The sequence below is a fragment of the Panthera leo genome, chromosome B2 (assembly GCF_018350215.1).
Source record: "Panthera leo isolate Ple1 chromosome B2, P.leo_Ple1_pat1.1, whole genome shotgun sequence".
NCBI classification, from domain to species: domain Eukaryota; kingdom Metazoa; phylum Chordata; class Mammalia; order Carnivora; family Felidae; genus Panthera; species Panthera leo.
The window spans coordinates 138,259,249-138,281,728 of NC_056683.1; the positions used below are offsets into that span (position 1 = coordinate 138,259,249).

At 43.7% G+C, this 22,480-nt stretch overlaps 1 protein-coding gene across 5 annotated transcripts in view; it reads right to left on the reverse strand.

The window, feature by feature from the left end:
- CNKSR3 (CNKSR family member 3) overlaps positions 1-22,480 on the reverse strand; it is an 84,046-nt gene that overhangs the window by 22,243 nt on the left and 39,323 nt on the right. For 3 of the 5 annotated variants that reach the window (XM_042940104.1, XM_042940107.1, XM_042940105.1), the window contains exons 2-4: positions 8,768-8,931; positions 2,333-2,535; positions 1,751-1,838 (exon numbers count right to left, since the gene is read on the reverse strand). In XM_042940104.1, the coding sequence (XP_042796038.1) occupies positions 1,751-1,838; positions 2,333-2,535; positions 8,768-8,931 (455 nt within the window). Of the gene's footprint in view, positions 1-1,750; positions 1,839-2,332; positions 2,536-5,211; positions 5,409-8,767; positions 8,932-10,511; positions 10,798-22,480 lie in introns of those variants that run through there. The other 2 variants (XM_042940106.1, XM_042940108.1) reach the window with 2 other exon arrangements.

The window sequence follows — 22,480 nt, forward strand, 5'->3', positions numbered from 1 at the left end:
AGGAGCAGCATATTGTGAACTCCCTTTCCTGGAACCATCAAGTCGGTGTCCAGAAAACCAGTACAAGGCATCATTTTTAGATTTCCTACTATATGCTGTCACTTCTTGTGGGCACTGCGCTTTGCATTTAGTCTTCATAGCAAACTTTTGAGGTAGGTGTGATTATTTTTAGATAAAATATTTCACATTATTTGTATTTAATTTTACACAAATGCATAAATGTGGTCACATAATGGTCTTTGTAAATTTTTAAAAAAAGTGTTTCTTTTCGTCCTTGGGGTTGGGGGCGGGGGGGGGGGCTGGCTCCTAGGCTCTGTCCCCACTTCTCTCCCTGCTAAAGTAACACGACTTTTCCTCCGGACTGCCTACTGAACTTACTCCCTTGTACACAGGTTCTTGGATAGCGTGTGTGTTACGAACACGTGTCTTCCTACGTTTTCGTATTTTAGGGGGGGGGGGGGTGGGGGTGGGGGTCACCATTTGTTTTTATATTCCACTTTTTTTCCTTCTTTTCTCATTCAACAATAACTTGTAGAAATCTTACCAAATCATCTGGTGAAGTAAATATTAGGATTCCCATGTTACAGACAAAAAAAAAAAAAAAAAAAAAAAAATGAGGCTCTTAAGTTTTAAGTGACTTGTCTGAGGCCCCAGGGCTAAGCAGTGGTAGAGGCAGGATTTGAACCTGTGGTGGTCTCTCTGAAGCATATACTCAATGAGCACCAAAGGGAAAACAAAAACAATACCTCAAGTGTCCCTTAAGTTTGGGTTAAATTTCTCCTGATACATGAAAGATTTGCATCGGCTTCTTTGTCAAAAGCATTATCTCATTTGTTTAAAAACGCATTTAAATAATTTTAAAAACCACTTATCATGTGCCAGGTGAGCTGAGGCCCACAGAAGCAGGGGCAAGTGTGGTGAGACTGCTCGGTGGACAGGACACCCTGCTCCTGATGTGAACAGATCAGGATCTGTAACTCCCACCAAGAGATGTTTTTTCTATCATCAGTTCCCAACAGTCAACAATGACTACCAAGGGGCTGGGGTGGCTCAGCCGGTTAAGCGTCTGACACGTAGTTTTGGCTCAGGTCGTGATCTCAGGGTTCATGAGTTCGAGCTCGATGCAGGGCTCTGTGCTGACAGTGTGGAGCCTGCATGGGATTCTCTCTCTCCCTCTCTCTCTATGCCTCCCCTGCTCATACTCTCTCTCTCTCTCAAAATAAATAAGTAAACTTAAAAAAAAAAAAAATGACTACCAGGAAAACACCCCAAGATGACGTAATAGGCCCATTCCATCAGGACAAGCACAGAGTCATGCTGGTCAGATTCCTCAAATGTCACCGTTGCAACAGAGGGTCCCTCCAGCCACATATCCATAACTGTATCCACCTCATCCTTCCGGGGCCCTTCCCTCAGCATTTCTTAACTTCACGTGACTTAGCTGCTCTGGAGTTTCTATGAAAAAAATTAAGTGCTCTAACGGTTTAGAGAAAGTATGGGCCTATTAGCTCAACTATTTTAAAACAGAAAAAGGTAATCTTTGACGTAAAAGCCACTGCTCATTGTTCAGAAACCATCGGCACCAATGCATCTAATGGAAAGCCCTTCATCTCTCCCCAGGTCGGATGGAAAAAAATTGCAAGAAACAGAAAGAGCGAAAAAGGCACTTCATGCCTGCATGTGAGCCCTCTGAAGAAGAGGACAAGGGTAAAGGGAGGAAACAATGTTAAAAAAGCAACGACATACTGACCTTCTGGACTGTAGTGGTCAGGTCTAAGCAGAGCTGAATGATCTTGTTCTTCGTTACCGAGAAATCGGTGATCCCTGTAAATGGAGCCCTGGAAAGCAACAAGCATTCTTTTAAAAAGGGGGGTGGGGACACTGGGATCCCACGTTGCAGGCTGACAAGCAGAGCTGGTTTAAAGGACTCGTTATGCAATGGTTTCCTCTCCCGTTAACACACAAAACAGGAATCTGAACAGAAGAGCCGCGGGAGTGCTAGATAAAAACACATTAGAAAATGAGCCAAGAGAATTCACGTCCCTTCAGAAGTCAACTAACGGCCTTCAGACCAACGAAATAATCATGAGCGTTTAACGGCAGCGAAAACACCTTTGGCACGGGGGTTCCACTCTTCCCCAAGTGGACCTTAATTTGGTCCTGCCACTCGTCTGTTCAGTAGCTTCCAAAGGGACCCTAAAATCCCGCCATGATCCAGAAGTCCTGGAGAGGCCCAATGGAAGGGACATGAAGAGGCTCATTTTCCTAAGACAGGCGTGTGTGCAGCTTGGGGCCTCCTCTGATGGGACAGTGGAGTACACGCGTAACCTACCGGTCCAGCCAAGCTAACAAGGCCTTAGCAGCACCGATTAGCTCCACCACAGAGGTCAGGAGTTCGTTGGGGGGCTTGTGGGAAGTGTCCCCATCGTAAGCCGGACTTTTCCGCCTGCTACTTATGTAATTCTGTAAGTTGTGCGAAGATGCTCGCAGTTTCAGAACCAAGTTCTTCATATTATCGGTTTCAAGGCCGTAATTCTGTGGAAAATAAAATCAAAGGGAAGAATTCAAAACAATCAGCAATGTCCAATCTCTATTAGGAACTCAAAAGCCCACTGAGCAACTTGAATAACTCCTACAATAGCCACAAAATCCTCCTTATTTACCCACAGTGCGGACCTCACCCACTCGCAGGCACACTGGCCTCCTCTCTGTTCCTCCTTCAGCTTCCTCCCACCTCAGGGAGTTGACTCTCGCCAGCTTCCCTTGTCAAAATGCTCCTCCCACAAATCTTTGCAAGAATAGCTCTTGCTTATATTTACATACTAGCCCAAATGTTCCCTCCTCTTGGAGGCTTCCTTGACCACGTAGAGCAGTTTCTCAGCCTGAGCCCTACTGACATTTAAAGCCCAGTAGTCTCTGTTCTGGTTGGGGTGAGAGGGCGAGGGAGGATTCTGGTACATGGCAAGAGGCTCGGTGGCACCGCTGGCCTCTCTCGACTCGTTAGCCGTCAGCAGCACACTCCCCCTGGCTGTGACGACCGAACACGTCTCCAGACCTTGCCAAACGCCCCCTCAGGTCACTCTCTAGCACATCACCTATCTGCCACCTCCCTGAACCACCATGGTTGGCAGGAACCATCTTCCTCCATGGGGCACAAACTGTGAGACAGGGCGAGTTCTGCGTATGGTTCACCCGTATCTGCAGCACAGCAGACAATTTCCATCAGGTGAGATGCACTTGCCCAGAAACAGAGCAGCACTGACTAAATGTCAGTTCACCGGAAATGTAATTTCTGTCCCTTGAGTTCCTAACCTGTGTTCTTTCTGGACGATGTTCATCTTACTCAGGTGTTTTGAAAAAAATGAATTTCACGTGACAGGTAAAGAACAAATCCCAGAGGATGACACATAAATCTGAGATGACTCTGGGGAGGGGACGGATGAACTTCTGTATTGAACTGCACGTCCATGTCCCAAGTTGGTGTTTCGTTATTTTCACAAAAAAAATAAAGATATTTCTGGGGCGTACTACACAGTTTCAATAGCATCCCAAAAGAAGACCGTGGTACCATTTAAAAGCCGGGAATGATACGACCAACGTTAATGAACACTTACTCTACACCAGGGATTGAACTAAGGGCTCAACAAGTATTATCTCCGGTAAATAACACGTGAAGGTGGAAATGATAGTATCTCTATTTTACAGGTGAGGGAATAGAAGCACGGAGTCATCGAATGTATTAATCTGTGGAGAGGTGGGATTCCAATCAAGGTAGTCAACAGGGAGGGCACAAGGTTTGGATCACCATGGGGCATGTTTCCATTTCACCCTCCCTGCCCAAGGCAGGGCAGAAGGAGAAGACAGAAAATAGGCTGGATAAAGACGAGCAAAAGAAAAGCAGCCAGCGGCCCTGGATTCTACACAAACTAACAACATGCTTACCTCCCCCCAAATTCTATCCTGACCTGCTCCACCCCTGATGTTCAAAGAAATGTTTGCATGGTAATGAAAGTCCCAAGTAATTTCTGGTGACAGTGACTCTAAGACACCGTAGTGGGGTTTTCACTGCAGTTAATTGTTCATGAAGCTTAAATTTATGTTGCTTCCTCTAGTACAATAAAAAGTGCTTTTTAAAAAAATTTAGATAGGAATTTTGAAAAGAGTGGAATACAACAAAAAAGTAGGCTAAGAAAATAAAAATCCTTCCCAGATCCACGAACTGGAAGCTGTCTTTTGTAAACCTTAAAATTTTCATAATAAATTCATAATTTTATGAAATAAAATTTCAAAATAAAAGTGTTTTGTATTAAACGGCAATGTTCTATTTAACTCTTACATTCTTCATTTTTTTCTGTCATTTTCTACAGGCTAAAATATGACATTATCCTTCAACACAGAAGACAAAACTACAAAGATGGATTTTCATCATGCTTTTTCAATTCAGAGAATCAAAGACTCACAAGTGAATGGATAAAGAGCCACATGACAAGCTTGTTTTGAAGCACTTGTGACTGATTAAAGGGAACTATCCCCTCATTCAGTCAATTACTCAGCCTGCCAACTTCTATCAAGAGTTCTGAACTAAAGCAAGAGAGTCAGCTTTCTATAATCGACGTCACCAAAAATTAGTGGAACTCTTATTACCGTACACAACATTTACTTCTTGAATTCAAAGCGGACTAAACGCATTTTAGTGTTGCAAGAAGTTTTAAACCTCAATCTCCTACAAACCTACCCCTTTTAATATTAAAACAAAGGGGAAGTGTCGCTTCTTGTTAACTGGTTCTTTTCATTTCCACTCAAGGTGCTCTGATTCTGTTTTCCCACCCAAAACAAATCATAGGACTAGAAGGATAGATAGATAGATAGATAGATGCAGCTATAATGGAGTATAATTTTAACAAGATAGAGGGAAGAAGCAAAGAAGAAGGAAAATACCTTCCCTTTCCACTCCATTCCACAATAAGAAGAGAACAAGAAACTGATTACATGAACTCAAGAGAGCCTCTAATGTAGAAAAATAATCAGGGAAGTATTATTGACTTAAGTGACCCACAACAAAAGACAGAAAATGAATACTTTCTCAGCCCAGATTTGATTATCTCCACTAATCTTTTCCCTAAAACTTATCTCCTTCAGAAACTGCATTAAAAGTATCAACAAGACACACACCGAGTAAGAAATGAAAGGAGTCTCTGAAATTCTATATACCTACAGAAACCCTTCCACTGAGATCTCACTTCATTAGAGGCTAGCCATCAGGGATTACTTCCTGGTCTGGTTGGAGAAATCACACAGCAGGCAGGAGAAGAGGAAACAGGCAGATTCTTACTCTTCCGGTGCCTGAATTATACACACTCTAGCTAAAGATGAATCTTCTACTTCTCTTCTACCTCCTCTTCCCATTCCTCCGCACCCTGTTCATGATCTAACATATGTGTTTGAGGAGGGCCAGAGAACACAGTCTAAACCATCTCACTGACTTGGGTCAATTATTAGGTCACAACTTAAGACATATATTCCGCAGTTTCCCTAAAGGCATTTTAATATAACCTCACGAGCAGGATCAAGTTAAATACAAACTGACAGCAAAGATCACTCTTCCTGCATGATTTCTCCCCAAAAAGAAGGATAACATTTTTTAATGACTTGCCATAGATGGGTAAATTATGGACAATGAATAATCTCAGGGGTATACAAGTGCGCAGAAGCACCCTGGACAAGTAAACACATTACAAGTATTTCATTTAATCACACACTTGGGTGGCATCAGTTAACGTGTGTGCTGATCCCAACTTTGTTCACTTTCTTAACCTACACCAACCTTAAAAATCTATCTGCGCCTGCCTTGGTCTTGACAGGTTGATTTGCCCAAGAAAATAGGTTACAATTATAGTTTATAGTTTATTACTCTCAGTCACACTCTCCGGACCAGTGCTAGTCAAACAGAACTTGCTGCGGTGATGAAAATGTTCTTCATCTGCACTGTCTAAATATGGCAGCTGCTAGCCACCACTAGCTATGAGCTCTTGAAATGTAGCTTAGGGCGACCGAGGAGGTAATTTTTTTTTCTCATTTTAATTTATTTTAATGAAAATAGTTGCATGTAGCCAATAGCTATCCTACTAGAAAGAGCAGCTCCAGAGTCTGCCCCTGACAGGTAGAGAAAAATCGGGCTCGGACTCTGAATTCAATCCCGAGAGTGATCTTGGTTCTACCTCACGATACCAGTCACTTGTAAAAGACAGTGGCGTTCCCTCCCTTGCTCTCTATCCATGACCACCTATCTGTGGGCCATCTGCTCACCAGTTCTGGAATCTTTACCAACAGCTGTTCGCTAGTTTTAGGTTTTGATCCATTCTATCTGCCCTGTTCCTTCCAGAATTTTCCAGTGGTTTTGTTTTTTCCTCCCCCTTTCTTCTAAATTCTATTCATTTCCTGTCTATCACAAAACCAACATTCACTAAACTCAGTTTACATGACAACCTCTTTTATACAACCTCAGGGCCAACTGCAAATATACATTAACTGCCCAAGGGAGGAGTTGTTCAAGGCAAAAAATTATGACCAATTTATATATACAAAGATCTATACAGTATAAATGGATTAAATAGATAGTATAATTAATATATGCATTACAATAAGAACATTTAAAGGGGAAATTACAGCAAGATGAAAAGCTATTTTAATAAAGCTCTCTAAAACCCTCCCCAAACCGGAAAAGGCACCCTCATTTGAGAACTCTCCTATCACCCTCCTGTCAAACACATTCACCAGCACTCTGCTGCAGAAGGCATGTCCAGAATGAGTCTGAGGTCAAACTTTGTCTACAAAGGAAATTAGAAGGAAATTGTAGGAGATAAAATGCAGCTTTAGGTTCTGGCATTTGTCCAGCTTTGTTCATTTTATCCAATATTTTAAGAGGTAGGGAAGGGGCAAAAGCAAAGAGAGGCAGCTGTTAGGTTTATTATCCGGCTTGCTGTGCACCGTGTGCCTCTAACAGACCCTTCCTCCTTACCTCTCCTATTGTGGACTGCAAAGTAATTTGCCTGTCCTCAAACCCCTTCCTTCAAGTTGAAAGAGACAAATCCATTTAGCAGAAAAGATGGAAAAGTGATCTTCCCAGAAAGCGTAACAAAAGTAAACTCAAACAAGCTGCCCTGTATAAAAAAAAAAAAAAAAAAAAAAAAATGCAGCTTTAAGAACAAACAAGACTCTAAGACATCTTCTGGGCCGTCCAAAACACACGTTAGTGTGCAGCCACATCTAGGGAGTGTTACTGTACAGATGGGGAAAACAGACACCACCGTTTCCCTGGAGGTCGCAGAGCGAGGAGTGTGTCGCAGGGGCAGGATCAGAATGCAAAACGCCTGCCTTCCAGGCCAACACTCACACCACTTGGCCACAGCGTCTCCCCGGTGGCAGCTCATTTATCAACCACAAATAATTTCCCCGTTAGTTTTGTAAACAAGAGCAGCGCATCTCAGAGCGGGAGACAAAGCTCTGTCCATTTTAAGAAGAAGAACATGCACAGCGCAGTAAGAGTTACATAATCAACGGAACGCAGACCAGCAATGGCAGAATAATCGGGAACATTCTTCCCCACCGTTCTCAGTGATGTCATTGTATATACCCCTGGCTCAGGTTCACAGCATTACTTAACCCAGACTGAATGCTGCGGCCTGGGTCCAAATCCTGACGGTTCGGGGCGCTGCATCCTTCACACGGCATCCTAACGGACACACGTGGATCCCCACCGTGTGGCAACCAGTGTGGACACACAATGTCCTCACAGGTGTTGTCATCCCACACCTAAAACAGCTGCTCGGGCGGCCACGGGTGTAGTGCAAGAGTCAGAACCTGGCAGGGTTTAACTCACTCAACGTGCAAGTCAAAGCTCAATCATCTGCAAAGGGTACCAAAGTTCACATTTTTTCCCTTCTAGTTACCACTCCACAGGCTGACTACGACGAGCAAACACATCAGTTATTTAAAGATCACAAATACCTGTGAAACATAAAAAAGCTGTTGATAGTACCAAAAACACACATGAAATCAGAACCTGTCTCTCACTTCAGCTTAGAATATGACATTTTCATTCGGGATTATCTCCAGTGTTTTATTCTCCACAGAAGATAAGAAAACTAACAGATTTTTTTCTGTAAAAGGCAAACTCAGTTTCTGTGACAGGCGGATTTCTTCTTAAAGGGCAAGACAAGAAATATATTGGACTTGCGGGGGCCACACGGCCCCCTGAAAGCATGAAAGCAGCCACAGACCACAAATAAATGAACGGTCATGGCTGTGTGCCAATAAAACTTTATTTACAAACACGGTGGGCTAGATTTAACGTGTAGGCCACAGTTTGCCACCTCTTTATCTAGAAAATGATTTCTTTTCTTCCTTTTTAGGTTATCTTCAGCTCACGTTTCATTTCAATGGATCATTAAGAAAATGGAGGCGCCTGGGTGGCTCAGGAGGTTAAGCATCTGACTCTTGGTTCCGGCTCAGGGCACAATCTCGTGGTTTGTGCGTTTGAGCCCAGCATCAGGATCTGTGCTCGAAGCGCAAAGCCTGCTCAGGATTCTCTCTCTCTCTCTCTCTCTCTCTCTCCCTCCTTCTTTCTGCCCCTCCCCCTCTCAAGTGCACTCGTGCTCTCTCTCACTGTCTAAACAAATAAGAAAATGATTCTAAATCACAAACATTGAAGATTTAAGACAATAAGGTTCTAAAGAACATCATCATGGCACAGATCTCTTGAACCAACCAGTGCACAGAGAAGGTCGACAGCCTCCAACACGAGTTCCTGGTGTCCAATTCGCGTGACCCCCAGCTCTTCAAGATCCTGATGGGAAATCTGCAGCAGCTGCTCCCCGTTTATCTTCTCCCGTTCGAACTTGTGAACATACTGCTGTAGGCAATCATCTAGCCCTACCAAAAGAAGGCAGAAGTCCATTATTGCCATTTTGTTTCCTTTACTCAAAAAACGTTTAAATGAACTTCAGGAATCTCCAGTTATGCCCCAACTACCTGACTGTCTACACAATGTATACCCCACCCGAGGGACACTTTTCAGGTGTGTCCTCATTTTCTCATCTCAAACAGATTTGCAACGTGCAGCTTAAATTTTCAAATGGATTCGGCACAATTTTACGACGGTTACCTTCCCCTTCCCTCTCAACTAAAAGAATAAACACTAAACCCTTGCTGACTTGGAAATGCGAGTTATGTGGACTAGATATTTGTTAAGCAGTCTTCCTTTGGAGACTGTCCATCTGTCTCCCAGCCCATGTGATCCCACAGACATGCCAGTCAAGATGCTTTGCCACAGCGGTTGGCCACAACATTCTACCCACCAGCCAGTTACAGGTTCAAGGATGACCAAGCAAAACCAATCAAAATCTTCCTTGATACTTGATATATGGACACAGGAAGAGAGAAGTTCTTCCTTTCCAGCTGGAAGTCATAAGGATATAACTTTGGGGATGCTGGCTTTTTTCTGATCAGTTTCCTGAAAATACATCCATTTGAGAAGAAGAAAATGCTCCAATAATATGCTATATGCCCCTGGATGTAACCCTGCTTAAAGGTAATTCTACCCCTACAATTTTTCACTTAAACTGAACTAAATCCCCTTTCTAGCTTAAGCTTGTTTGTGTTGGGTTTCTGCGCCTTGCGACTGAAAAAGTTCTCATGAATACAGAATCCAAAGGAGAAAATACCAGCAGTGGCACCAGAGAAAGGCAATGTTAACTAAAAGGGGTAGCTTACGGGAATTTTTCCAGGTCAAATAGTACTGTCAACAGAATTGTATTTTAATGTTTTGTTTGTTTGTTTTGTTTTGTTTTGTTTTGTTTTTTGAGAGAGAGATAGAGACAGATAGGGTGTGTGCTTGGGATGGGGAGAGAGAATCCCAAGCAGGCTCCATGCCGAGCACAGAGCTCAACTCGATCTCACAAGTGTGGGATAAACACCTGAGCTGAAATCAAGAAACCCCGAAGGCTCAAATGACTGAGCCACCCAGGCGCCCCAATGTTCTTACATAATGACTAAAATAGGTAAGCCTCACAAAACTTGGGTTTCTTTATTCTTGTATAGAGAACTTTCTGGTCAACTTGTTTCAGGGGTTTTACTGGAATAAAATCTTATACTGAATCAATTGTTCTATTCAAGCCTAATAATAAAAGCCACCCTTAGTGTTTCCAACAATGAGGCTTATATAAATCAATCCCAACACAAAGGGTGAAAATTCAAGTTAACTAGAATAAAATATGTGGAAGGCACACTGCTGTGCTCGGTCACCCTCAAATACACACACACACACACACACACACACACAGACACGTGCACGCGCGCACACACACACTCTTTATTTCATTGACCCCTCACCAAAGTTCTGCCACGTGGGTACTCTGGACTAGGAAAAGTAGACACAAGGCGCAGCACTTGCTTTTGGCAACACTAACGTCATCTATGGATCTTAAAAGCCGACGTGCTAGGCTAAATGATACCTCTGCCCCGTAAACTTTCACCATTTGCCTCCTGGTAAGACATGAAAAGAAGACCGATGTTCTTAGAACCATTTGGGACTATCAAATACAGGAAGAGGAGGTAAGAAAAAATTATTTTCTGGTAACCAGCTGGAACCCACCCATCTTCCCTCAAGTGCCACCCATCTAGCCAAGGGGCTCCATCACACAGCAAGCGAGGTTAGGGACAGTGACATAAACAAACCCAGCTCCACTTCGACGGCCTTGAGCCACAAGTGGCCATTGTGACACGTGAGTCAGACAGGCAGTGGAGGCCATGCAAGTCAGCAGGTATGGAGACCGATGTGCCCCCCTGCCCCTGGGCTGCATCCCAGCACCCTGCCACCCAGGGCCACCTGCAGATGGGCAGTATCTATCTGCAGTAAACAACAGCGACAAGGGCCAAGAGCTAAGGAGAGCCTCCTAACACCTCTATTCCCAATTTATAGATGACTAACTTTAGGGCACAAGGGAGCTACAAAACCCGTCCACAGCCACACGGCTGGTAAGATGCCAAGAGAAGGATTTCTGTAGTCATTTTCTTCAGCTTTGCTATAGAAGGAAAGGCCTGGAATTCAAATCAAGGCCCATTTGACACAAGCTCTGCTCTTCAACATTCCACCCAGGAAACACGGAGTTATAAAAATTCCTCTCCAAGCATCTTCCTAAATAAGCAGTAGGGTCTACAGTAACACGCTGGATTGCGAGTAACATGTTTTGCAAGTGTTCCGCAAGATGAGCAAACATTTTTTTTTTTAATTTTTTTTACATTTATTTATTTTTGAGAGACAGAGAAACAGAGCACGTGTGGGGAGGGGCAGAGAGAGAAGGAGACAGAATCCAAAGTAGGCTCCAGGCTCTGAGCTGTCAGCACAGAGCCCGATGCGGGGCTCGAACTCACAAACCATGAGATCGTGACCTGAGCCGAAGTCAGACGCCTAACCAACTGAGCCACCCCAGCGCCCCAATGAGCAAACATTTCTAATAAATTTTAATTTGAAAAGCCAGCGATGTCTTGCAATACAAGTTGTACGTGATTCCAAACATCACATGATCACAACTGAACCAATGGTTCTTGAAATTCGCTTTGATATACAAGTGCTTTGGATTACAATCATGTTTGTGGAACAAATTATGCTCGCCAACCAAAGTTTTACTGTAATTGCAAACAGTTATTAAGAGAGAATCACAACATCTTAGAGGTACTTAGAAGGTACTGTCATTGAATCCAAACAGTTGGAAAGTATGAACAAAAGTCTTAACTACTATGAATTTCACCCTAAATCACTTAGCCAGTTCTAAGCCAGATCACAACCAATATCCTACAATCTCTTCTCCTTCAGGATGTCCTCTCCTTTCGCCTATTTTTAAAATTTAAAGGCAATTTTTGTTTTAATGATCATCAAAGTTTAGGACAACCATGTTATACATTTAAACTTCGTTATGGCTGAATTGTGTTGCACCAAAATTATACGTTGAGGTCCTAACCCTGAGCACTCAGAAAGTGAGTGTATTTGGAGAAAAGCTTTAAAGATGTGATTATGTCAAAATGAGATCATCAGGATGGGCCTTTATCCAGTATGACTGGTGTCCTTATAGAGAAGACACACATGGAGGGAAGGCCTAGTGAAGACACAGGGGGAAGAAAGTCAAGGAGCACGGCTGCAAAAGAAGTCAACCCTGCCAACGCCGTTATCTCAGACTTCAGGCTCTAGAGCTGCGAGTGAATACATTTCTGTCGTTTCATTACCCGGTCTCTGGTACTTTTCTACGGCAGCCCCAACAAAACCCACACAAATGTAACAGCGTTTTATTTCATATTCATCCACAGGTCATAAACTCTTTCTTCACTTAACCTTAGCCAAAAGGCCGAGAAGCGATCATAAACTCTTTCTTAAGCAAAACAAATGACCAAGGACCAGCAGAACTGAAATTCATGTTTACTGTGCCAAGCAAGTCCACTGCTTAAAATATAAGCATAAAACAGAGACTCGTGTCAGTTTCCATGCACAGAATAAATGCGTCCATTAAAATTAAAGTGAAGAAGCCATGCATCATAGATGGTTAAACTTTATCCCTGAATAATAAAGTTGATATAAAGGTGAGGCCAGATTTCTCTTTTAATTAACTGAAAAGTTTCACTGAAGAAACAGGATTTCAGAAGTAGCTTTAGAGCCTGAGGAAATATTTTGGACACAGAGAAAGCGGAGATGGAAGGGCCCATGTGGGCTCCTTGTAGGACAAACGCTGCATGTATGATCAGAGACTGAGAACTTGAAGGATGCAGAATACAGAACATTTCCCTGAAAAGGGAGCCAGAGTGTCCTTGAGGATTCTGAGGGAATATACGGGACCTGACCTCAAATAATCCAAAGATCCCCGACATGTAGAAGAATTATCAAGAAGGAATAGCATGTTGCCACCTACCTAAAAACAGTTTCTATAGTGGCATAAAGACTTCTTTTCAAGGAACACGTATGTTGAATAGGCTAGATTAAAAAAAAAAAATTGATGTTAATTTGTTTTTGAGAGAGAGACAGAGTATGAGCAGGGGAGGAGCAGAGAGAGAAAGAGACACAGAATCCGAAACAGGATCCAGGCTCCCAGTGGTCAGCACAGAGCCCGACGCGGGGCTCGACTTCACAAACCACAAGATCATGACCTGAGACAAAGCTGGACACTTAACCGACTGAGCCACCCAGGTGCCCCTGAATATGCTAGATTTTAAATAATATCGTCCCCGGCTTTATTATTCCAACATGTTATGGCCTATTCTTCAGTTATCCCACTGATCAGAATACAAACATTCGCAAACAGCTAAATGAAATATGACACAGCCCCACAGAGGAGGGGAAAATCCCCAACTCAAGTAAACTGGTCTAATCGTTTTACAATTTGCAAGATCCACTTTAATCTATTTGTCGCACGTACCTGTTGCTTCGAGGAACTTACAGAATGTCCAGCAGCACCGAAACAAACACGTAATTAAATAAAATTAGATCAAACACATTCCAGTTACACAAATTAAGCACATAGCTCGATGTGGAAGAACCAAGAAGGAGAAGGAAGGAGAGGCCCAGCGTCCCTCTGCTGTCACCAGGTCTGGCAGTAAACACTCAAACGTTCAAAGAAATCCCACACGTGAAAAGGAAAAAAAGAAACCTCTCGCCCTAGATGTAGACCGAGACGGGGCCATGGTTAAGAGCCTGAGCACCAATACGAGTCCCACTTCTTGCCACAGGAGCAAGTTACTCAGTCCCCTGTAAGACAGGGATAAAAGCACTGCCTACTGCACGGATCTGTAACGAAAATGAAACGTTAATATTTATAAATGGGCTTAGAACACCATGAAGCACACAATAAATACTCTATAAATATTGTTAAATACAAAGATGTGATTTATTCAGGTCCTCACTTTCCTAAGTGTTCAGAATAAAAGTTGCCAGAGAGACAGAGAAACCCCAAAGGCGTAGGTAGCACCCCCTCGGGAACACTGTAAATTGGAGATGAGATCTCAACAGCCCACATTATCATCTCCCCTGGAAGGTATTCCCAAAGACGGGAGCCTGCCATAATCATCGATTCCACCTAAAAGTGTTTTCTGATGGACATCAGAACATAAGCCCCATGAAAGCAGAGGTTTCCTTTTGTTCATTGTTTGGCCCCCAGCATCTAGAACATTGCTGGCACTTGACAATATGTGTGAAATAAGTAAGTGAATGCGTGAAGAAAGACAAAGAACTTCACAAAAATATTAATGTCACACCAACGTACAAGCCGCCTGATTTTATTTTCCCGTGGAGGTAACTAAAGATAAGGAAACTACGGACTGTGGTATCTACAGGGATTTGCTTCAAGTCTCAATGTTTCAGGATTAAAGAAGGTCATTTCTACCTTAAGGATAAAGAATCATTGTCCCATACTAAGAATTATTTTTTCTTAATTAATCTCTCTAAAAGGTGACAAGGCCTGTGTATAGGAAGATTAAGAAGGTAGAGGAAATGCTCCGTCACAAAAAATGTAGAGCTATTCTCTTCCTATTTTCTGTAGGAGACTAAAATCAGATCATGGGCTACATCACCCTCTTTCTGTACATGCGCCCCACTGGAAGGACTGTTCAGTGGCTATGCTTTTGGCCTATGCTCAAGTCAGCAAAAACTGTAATTCCACAAATACAGAGTGGTCTTACAGCATTTTACATGCAGTACTTTTGATCACTGAAGCATGTTTTAGCCAGAGGGTTTTGTTTTGTTTGATTCAGAAATTGGTTCAACTAAAGTTATAAGCTCGTGTCTCAGTCAGGACTTTTAAGGGCCACAAGTGACAGATGATCCAAACAGAATCGGGTACACTAGGTTCCTCAACCAGGAGAATGAATTATAGATCACACAAATTCAATTTCATTCATTGAATTCACATGCAAGGCCTTCCACTATGAAGATGAGGGCTTAGGAAGAGGTCAGTTCTCCACGATCTGAACCAGAGGAAAGGAAACCAGACTTGGGTGATACGTTTATGCCTAATTAAAATATTCTTAGAATTCTCAACACTTTTAAAAACAGTAAAGACCTGACATCAAAGCTCCTCTGCCTTCCCAACTTGCTGACCCTCCTGATCCAATATGTCATAATGTCTCCCAAACATGGCCCTTTGCTAAGGATTTAAAAAAACTCAATACGGTTGGCTTCTCGATGGGCATGATACAATTAATGAAGCAAACCTAATCAGAGCATGCCAAAATTCAGAAGCATGGTGTACTGGTGGGACTTCCAAGTGCCCTTTTAGGAAGTGAGCCATCCAAGTATATCCCTTTGGAATGACTTTCTTTTGTCACCCTTGTTTTGTTGAAGTCTGCAGGCCTTAATTTTAAAAGTAGCTGATAAAACTGGTTTAAATATAGCAATCTGAGTTTAGACAGTAACACCACCTTTGAAACACAGGGGTGTGCTGACTTTCAGCTCTATAATTTTAAAGGATTGAGGAATTCTTTTTGCCTGGTTGGACAGGCCCTTGACTGACTGGCCTTCCCTAAAGAATCAAAACTACAACCAGTGTTGGGGCACCTGGGTGGCTCAGATGGTTAAGCATCCTTCCACTCAGGTCGTGATCTCGTGGTCCGTGGGTTCAAGCCCTGCATCAGGCTCTGCGCTGACAGCTCAGAGCCTGGAACCTGCTTCAGATTCTGCGTCTCCCTCTCTCTCTGCCCCTCTCCTGATCGCACTCTGTCTCTTTCTCTCTCCCAAAAATAAACAAACATTAAAAAATAAATAAGCAGGGGTGCCTGGGTGACTCAGTCAGTTGAGTGTCCAACTTTGGGTCAGGTCATGTTCTCATGGTTCATGGATTCGAGCCCCGCATCAGGCTCTGTGCTGACTGCTCAGAGCCTGGAGCCTGCTTCTGTGTCTCCCTCTTGCTCTGCCCCTCCCCTGCTTATTTCCTCCCCACACCCGTCTCTCTCTCTCTCTCTCTCTCAAAAATAAGTAAACTAAATTTTTTTTTTACATGAAAATAATTAATTAAATAAAAAAACGGTAGACTTGACGTCTCTAAGCAATGATGATCAGATCTAATGAGAATCACTTGAAACGGTATCACATTCCCTGTTAACGAAGAATCACAATTTGCCTTCCGATTTTTTTTCAATGTTTTAATCTTTCACTTTTCCTTTGGAAATGTCTATTTCTTATGTTAAGTTTTATAATATCCCTTCAAAAGGTCCCCTCCATCCCATGTCACTGTCGCAGCTAAACTCTCCCGCCTAGGTTTCTATGGTAATCTAGAAACGGGCTGCCACACTCAGTCCTCTCTTCCCCCACAATTCTTCCTCCTAACTCACCCTCCAAAATTCCGTGTAAGCAAAACCACCCTACCCTTCACAGATCCAAGTCCGGGAGCGTCTCATGGCTAAGCCCTGGAGGGTCTGTCCTCTTCCAAACTTCCCTAGACTCCCACTTTCCTAGGACATTTGTCCTTCTGGTGAGAATGTAGAAAAATGCCCCTTTTGTGGAGTTTCTCCAAAAGGAACAAAAGCGTCAACTCACAGGTTAGCCAACACAGCTCACGGGCCAGATTCAGCCCACTGCCGGGTTTTGTAAGTCAAGTTTTATAGGAACACAGCCAGTCTTTCACTTACATGCTGCCTCCGGCTGCTTTCACGCTACAGTGACAGAACTAAGTGGTGTGACTGAGACCGAACGGCCCACAAGGCCTAAAATATTTACTACCTGGACCTCTACCAACCCTTGGTATAACTAACAGCAGTGACGAGTACAAAGTGATGATAAATCTGCCAAGTGGAGAAATAGACTCGACCAGGATTTAAGTGAATCTGGTTTTTTCTTTTCTTTTTATATTTTTCAAAGAGTCATTTTATAGAATTACACTGAATTAACAACAGAGAAGGTATCACCTCCCCTCCCCTATAAAAAATCCTAAACATGCATTAGGAGACCACTTACTAAAATTCACCAATTTTTAGGGTACAACCTGGTGAGTTCCCTCCCCACAACCTCTGACAGCCAAGGGCTTATTCTGGCTTTACTCCATGGCCTTACTGCATTATACTGGCTAGAAACCACTTCTCCCAGTTCTTGGGCTCCTCACACATGGATGAGCTGGCTTTGATCAGAACAGACACCCAGGGGTGCCTGGGGGGGCTCAGTTACTCAAGTGTCCCACTCTTGATCTCAGCTCAGGTCATGATCTCACAGTTTGTGAGTTTGAGCCCTGCTTCCAGCTCTGTGCTGACAGCGTGGAGCCCGCTTGGGATTCTCTGTCTCCCTCTCTATCCCTCCCCCACTCATACTCGCTCTCATGCACTAAGTAAATAAATAACACTTCTGAAAGAAAGAAAGAAAGAAAGAAAGAAAGAAAGAAAGAAAGAAAGAAAGAAAGAAAGAAAGAGAAAGAAAGAAAGAAAGAAAGAAAGAAAGAAAGAAAGAAAGAAAAACTGACACCCACCCTACCACTCACAGCTCTGATTTTCTCAGTCATCTTGCCAGGTTTCTGGTTCAATGCAATGGGAAGAAAGGGTACCACAACACAACGTCTGAGAACTGGATCAGAAGATCTCTCAGTTCCTTCCAGGCCTACAAGTATCTGAACTAGTATGAGTTACCTTCATTTACCATAGCAGAGTATGAAGAAGGAAATAAACTGCCCAGAAACTTCAATCTCAAACATCCTCAGAGCTAAAATAATTATCAAGTGAATGAACTTGGTCTTGGGGAAAGATGCTGTGAGGTTTTCTGCCCTGATTAGAGTCTGAGCCTATGAAGCCATTGCTGAGGCCTCTACTGCCTTCAAAGCAGAAGCTGCAGGAAATCCAAACACATGGAAAGAGCCAGCAATGAGAGCCCTGGAAGGCCAGTTAAGAACCAACCAAGCTCTTCCACTGTATTTATGGAATGGAGCAAGTGATCTTGAGGGGGAGGGATATGCTCCTGGGCATTTTCTAGAGTAGCGAGCTTAAAGCACAATAGTGCTGAAGACAAAATAAAAATTTGTGCTCTTAACCATGTGGGAAAAGCTGGTCCACACATCACTAAAGAGGCACCAAATACATAGCAACAAACCCAAGCCTCAATTTCTTACAAGAAGCAACAACACGGAGAGCAGAGGGCAGTCAGTATTTTGTTTCTAAAGCAAACCTAGCTTTCTTGCCGGGAGCTAATGCCTTCTAGGACTTATGTCACCCCAAAGACATCAGAAAATGGAACCAAGAAACAACCACTCTTCGGGTTTCACTACATACGCAGACAATCCGTTACCGAAAAAGAACTTGGAAATAGCAAATATATCCATGCCAGGATAATTTAAGGAAGTAAAAATAGAAAGACTACCTTAGTTCAAGGATTCAAGTTACCCAGAAAACAGTCAAGTAAATGGCCTGCCCTCATTTGAGGTTTCTACACTGGTAAGTAATGCCTTCCAGCTGGCAATTTGCACCAGGAAACTCTGCGTCAAAGTTGTAGGCCCTGCAATCTGACCCTGTCTCACCGCAACCCCCCCTTCCCCCCCCCCCCCCCCACCCCCCACCCCCGCCCACAGCTCCAGCACAACCTCAACACTGTGTAAAGGACCCATCCTGCCATCCCTTCAGCATCCTGAGCCCAGGCGCAAAGGGAGGTACCCAGAGTGGGGACAGGGGAAATGAAATAAGTTAGCATTGTCTGAAATCATCTTTTTCAGGAAATACTTAGGCTGACCTAAATCACTGAACTGACAAATGCAAATTCTGATGCAAATCAGAATCAACCAAAGAACCAACGGTCTAAAGAGATAGATGATCAGCTTTGAGTCCTCCTCCCTTGCCTGTCCCCCTCAAAAAAGTATCATGAACATGAAAGGTAACACTGAGGGCAGGGAAGAAATCTGACGCTGCCTTACATGTCTGAGGATGTCGACATATGTCTGTGCGTATACATATGTATACAAATACATCATAGTAGATGTTCAGCAAAAAAATGCAAAGTAAGTTTTCAGATTCTAAAAACAAAACCAAGCTGTAGAGATGAACACAGAGGATTCCACAACGCTCTGGGGTGGGGAGTGGGGGGGGGGGGGGGAATGTACTTTCCAAGGTTGGTTGGTGTAATTCAGTAACCAAACAGTTGTATCTAATTCTGGAATGCTTGGGGGGTGGGGGTGGGGGGGGAGGAGTAACATGTGTTAAGAGGAGAAAACAATGTACTTTTCTCAATATAAGTTGTAATTCTTCCCCTCCTCCAACACAACTTATTTTGCCAATACTATACATCAGATTTACTCTAAAACCAAACACTGGCTACAACTATTGTGACTGGCGTGCTTACACCGAATGGAAAGAAGAACTGAGTAGTTCCCCGCACACCACACACAGCAAGTTTAAGTTGACAGCTCTGGGGGGAATCAATTTAGCACAGGGACCAGGTGGTGGCCCAGAAGCTGGGCTTCAGCTCTGCCCATTGCTTGAGTGTCAATACTGCCCAGGGGAAAAGCTCCCCCATGCAGAGGTGAACACACAATACATTTGCCACTTCCTTTTCACCTGGGCCATCAGGATTTCCAGGGAAAAACTGCCATTTGTCTAACCGTCTACTAACACAGCCATCAGCACTTCAAAAGTGCACAGTCCAAACAGCTGGGCGGCGTGTTAAATTAAGCCCCTGGGTTAACAGGAGGCTGTGCGTTTTACACAGCACCTGCATGTACAAAACACTTCATTGATCCTTGCAATGACCCTAGGGAGGATGCTGGCCAGGTTATAATTATCGCCACTCCATTGATGAGGAACCCAAAATGAAAGAGTGGGCTCCCTAGGACATTGTTCCAGTAAAAAAGAAACAAAACAAAACAAAACAAAACAAAAAACAAAACGGGCAGGGCTAAGGCAGAACCCAGACCTCAACTGGGCACCCATATCCTCGTGGGGTCTAAGGTAGTTGATGAAGAAATGGAAGAATGGAAAAGTGACTTAATTAGGTACATTAATTCACAGACTATGTTTCAGGGACCATGCTGTGCACTGCAGAAATGCTCTAAGATACAAGTGATGTTCAAGTAATTGAAGACTAAAAAATTGTAAACAAAGCAAGGAAAGGGCTATTCTTAAGCTTATTTTACAGGCCAGGATCAGCAGCATGGCAGAGTAATTAAGGAATAGGGCCTCTGAGGCCAAACTGCCTGGATTCAGTTCTGCTACTCCCCAGCTGTGTGACCTTGGAGAAGTTACTTAAACTCTCTGTGCTTCAGGTTTTTTTAACCTACAAAACGGAGAGGATAACAGTACCTACCCTCAAGGGGTCATCTGGTTATCTGGATGATTAAACATGTTAAATATTCTTAAAGCACTTACAACATAATGACAGGCACACAGTAAGTGCTGTTTAAGTGTTCGTGAAAAAAAAAAAAAATTTAAGCTCTTTAAAAAAAAAAAAAAAAAAAGACAAGAAACTGAGGCTCAGGGAGCTTTTAAATAACTGACCTAAAGTCACACAGCCAATAAGAGGCAGTGTTGGGGATTTAAACCATTGCCTGTCTAGCACTGTTAAGGGGAACACAGAAGCCCGTCTGGGATGGATGGAACTGGAGGTCTGACGGCAAGAAGCTGACATCATCACCAGCTGATGGCTTTTTTGTACAGTAGCAGGAGACGGGGGCCAAGGGGATGCTCTATTCAAGGAGGGTGGAGGAAAGCCAAAAGCAGCTGTTGAACTGGGGACAGCTGCCTAGGGCAATGGAGCCTGTTGTGAGGCACCGTCAGTCTTTTCTGATTTTTGAAATGACAGCTTTATTGAGATATAATGCCCAGACCACACAATTCACCCAATGAATTCACACAATTCATTGAGTTTGGGTAGATTCAGAGTCATGCAACCGTAACCATAACCCATCTTAGTACCTTTTCAACCCACCCTGCAACAAAAACCCATACCCGTTAGCACTCACTCCGTTTCACCCACCCCCGCCCTGACCACTGGTCAACCACTAATCTGTTTTCTAAGTCTATGGATTTGCCTGGCTATTTCCCATAAGAGATTCTGGACATTTCCCATAAATAGAATCATACAATATATGGTTTTTGGTGACCGGCCTCTTTCATGTAGTAGATTTTCAAGGTTCAGTAAACCTTCTCAACACAGTTAAATGCCATTCCCTTGCTCCAAGCCCTACTGGCTTCCCACTGCCCTTAGGGAAAACCCAAGCCAGCAAAGGCCAGTCTGGTCTGTTGGCCTCCTACCTGCCTCTGCAGCTTCATCTGGCCAAATTCTCCGCCAACTACATGCTGGACACCAGTTTTATTTAGTTCCTCCAGCCCTCAAGCTTCTTTCTACTCCCGGGCATGCCTGAATGCTGTTCCTCTGCCCTAGAATGGTCTTCTTCGCAGGGAGGCCCCAGCTGATCCTGGACCTAAAGTAGCCCAATGACCCCTGTTCTTCCCTGTGGATCCTGGTGGCTTCCTTCGTAAGACTTAGCAAATTTCTGAGTTTTTACTTGTTCATTAGTCCTCATTTGCCTCTGTCCCTCTCTACAACACAGAGCTGGGACCACGCCTGTCTGAATTATTCCCCATTGCAGCGTGCAGGGGCCAGGGCCCAGGGCCACTGCCTGGCCCAAACAGGCACTCAAATAGTGGCTAGACGAAGAGACAAAATGAGGAAAATTCTGGTTGAGGATGAAGACCAGAGTTTAGCAGTGTAAACGGATGAGGCTGCACAATCCCCCCAACCTGCCACACTCTCCTTAGCGAACCTGTCGAATCCCCCCCGCTCCCATTTTTCCTTAACCCCCTGTGACAAGAGCTACGGAAATTCCCCACTGGAAAACAGAACCAGAAGGTCCCGGCCCTTGCAGCTTACAGTGTGGTAAGGGAAGAATCTTCTAGGTTCTTCCACACAAAAATTCCCAAAACGGTGCCATACTTACGGCTTGACAGAATGTCAGCTCTAGTTCCCGGAGCGATTAAAGCTTTCTCCTCGTTCTCCAGAAAACCCAGTTTTTACTACACTCTAGGGGCCTCCACGTCGTATGTTACTTGAGTGATGTTCATATCGCAGGCTCTCTTGTCTTATAAAGTCACCTTGGTCTTGTGCAGGGGCTGGAAAGATACGTAGGCCTGGGCTCTGTTCTCACCAGCTATGTGACCTCGTGCAGATCACTTCACGCCCGTTCACCAATGTGGACAGGCAAGGGCAGACAGGTTGACCCCGTGGTCCCACCAGCACTGTATTTCTACGATTCTGTGATCTCAGGACACTACGTCCTTCTTCCCATCTTCAAAATCAGTAAGACACCCGCATCATCCAACCCCCTGCTGACAGAAAAGTCAAGGGCTCAGATATCAAAGCCAGCACCCCGTCAAGAGGGCATGTAATTGGCACCACTTGTATATAGTAACTGACATGAAAAAGTAGTACTTTTGAAGATACTATATTATAAGTTCGTATAAGCCCAGAATTATGGCAGAATTT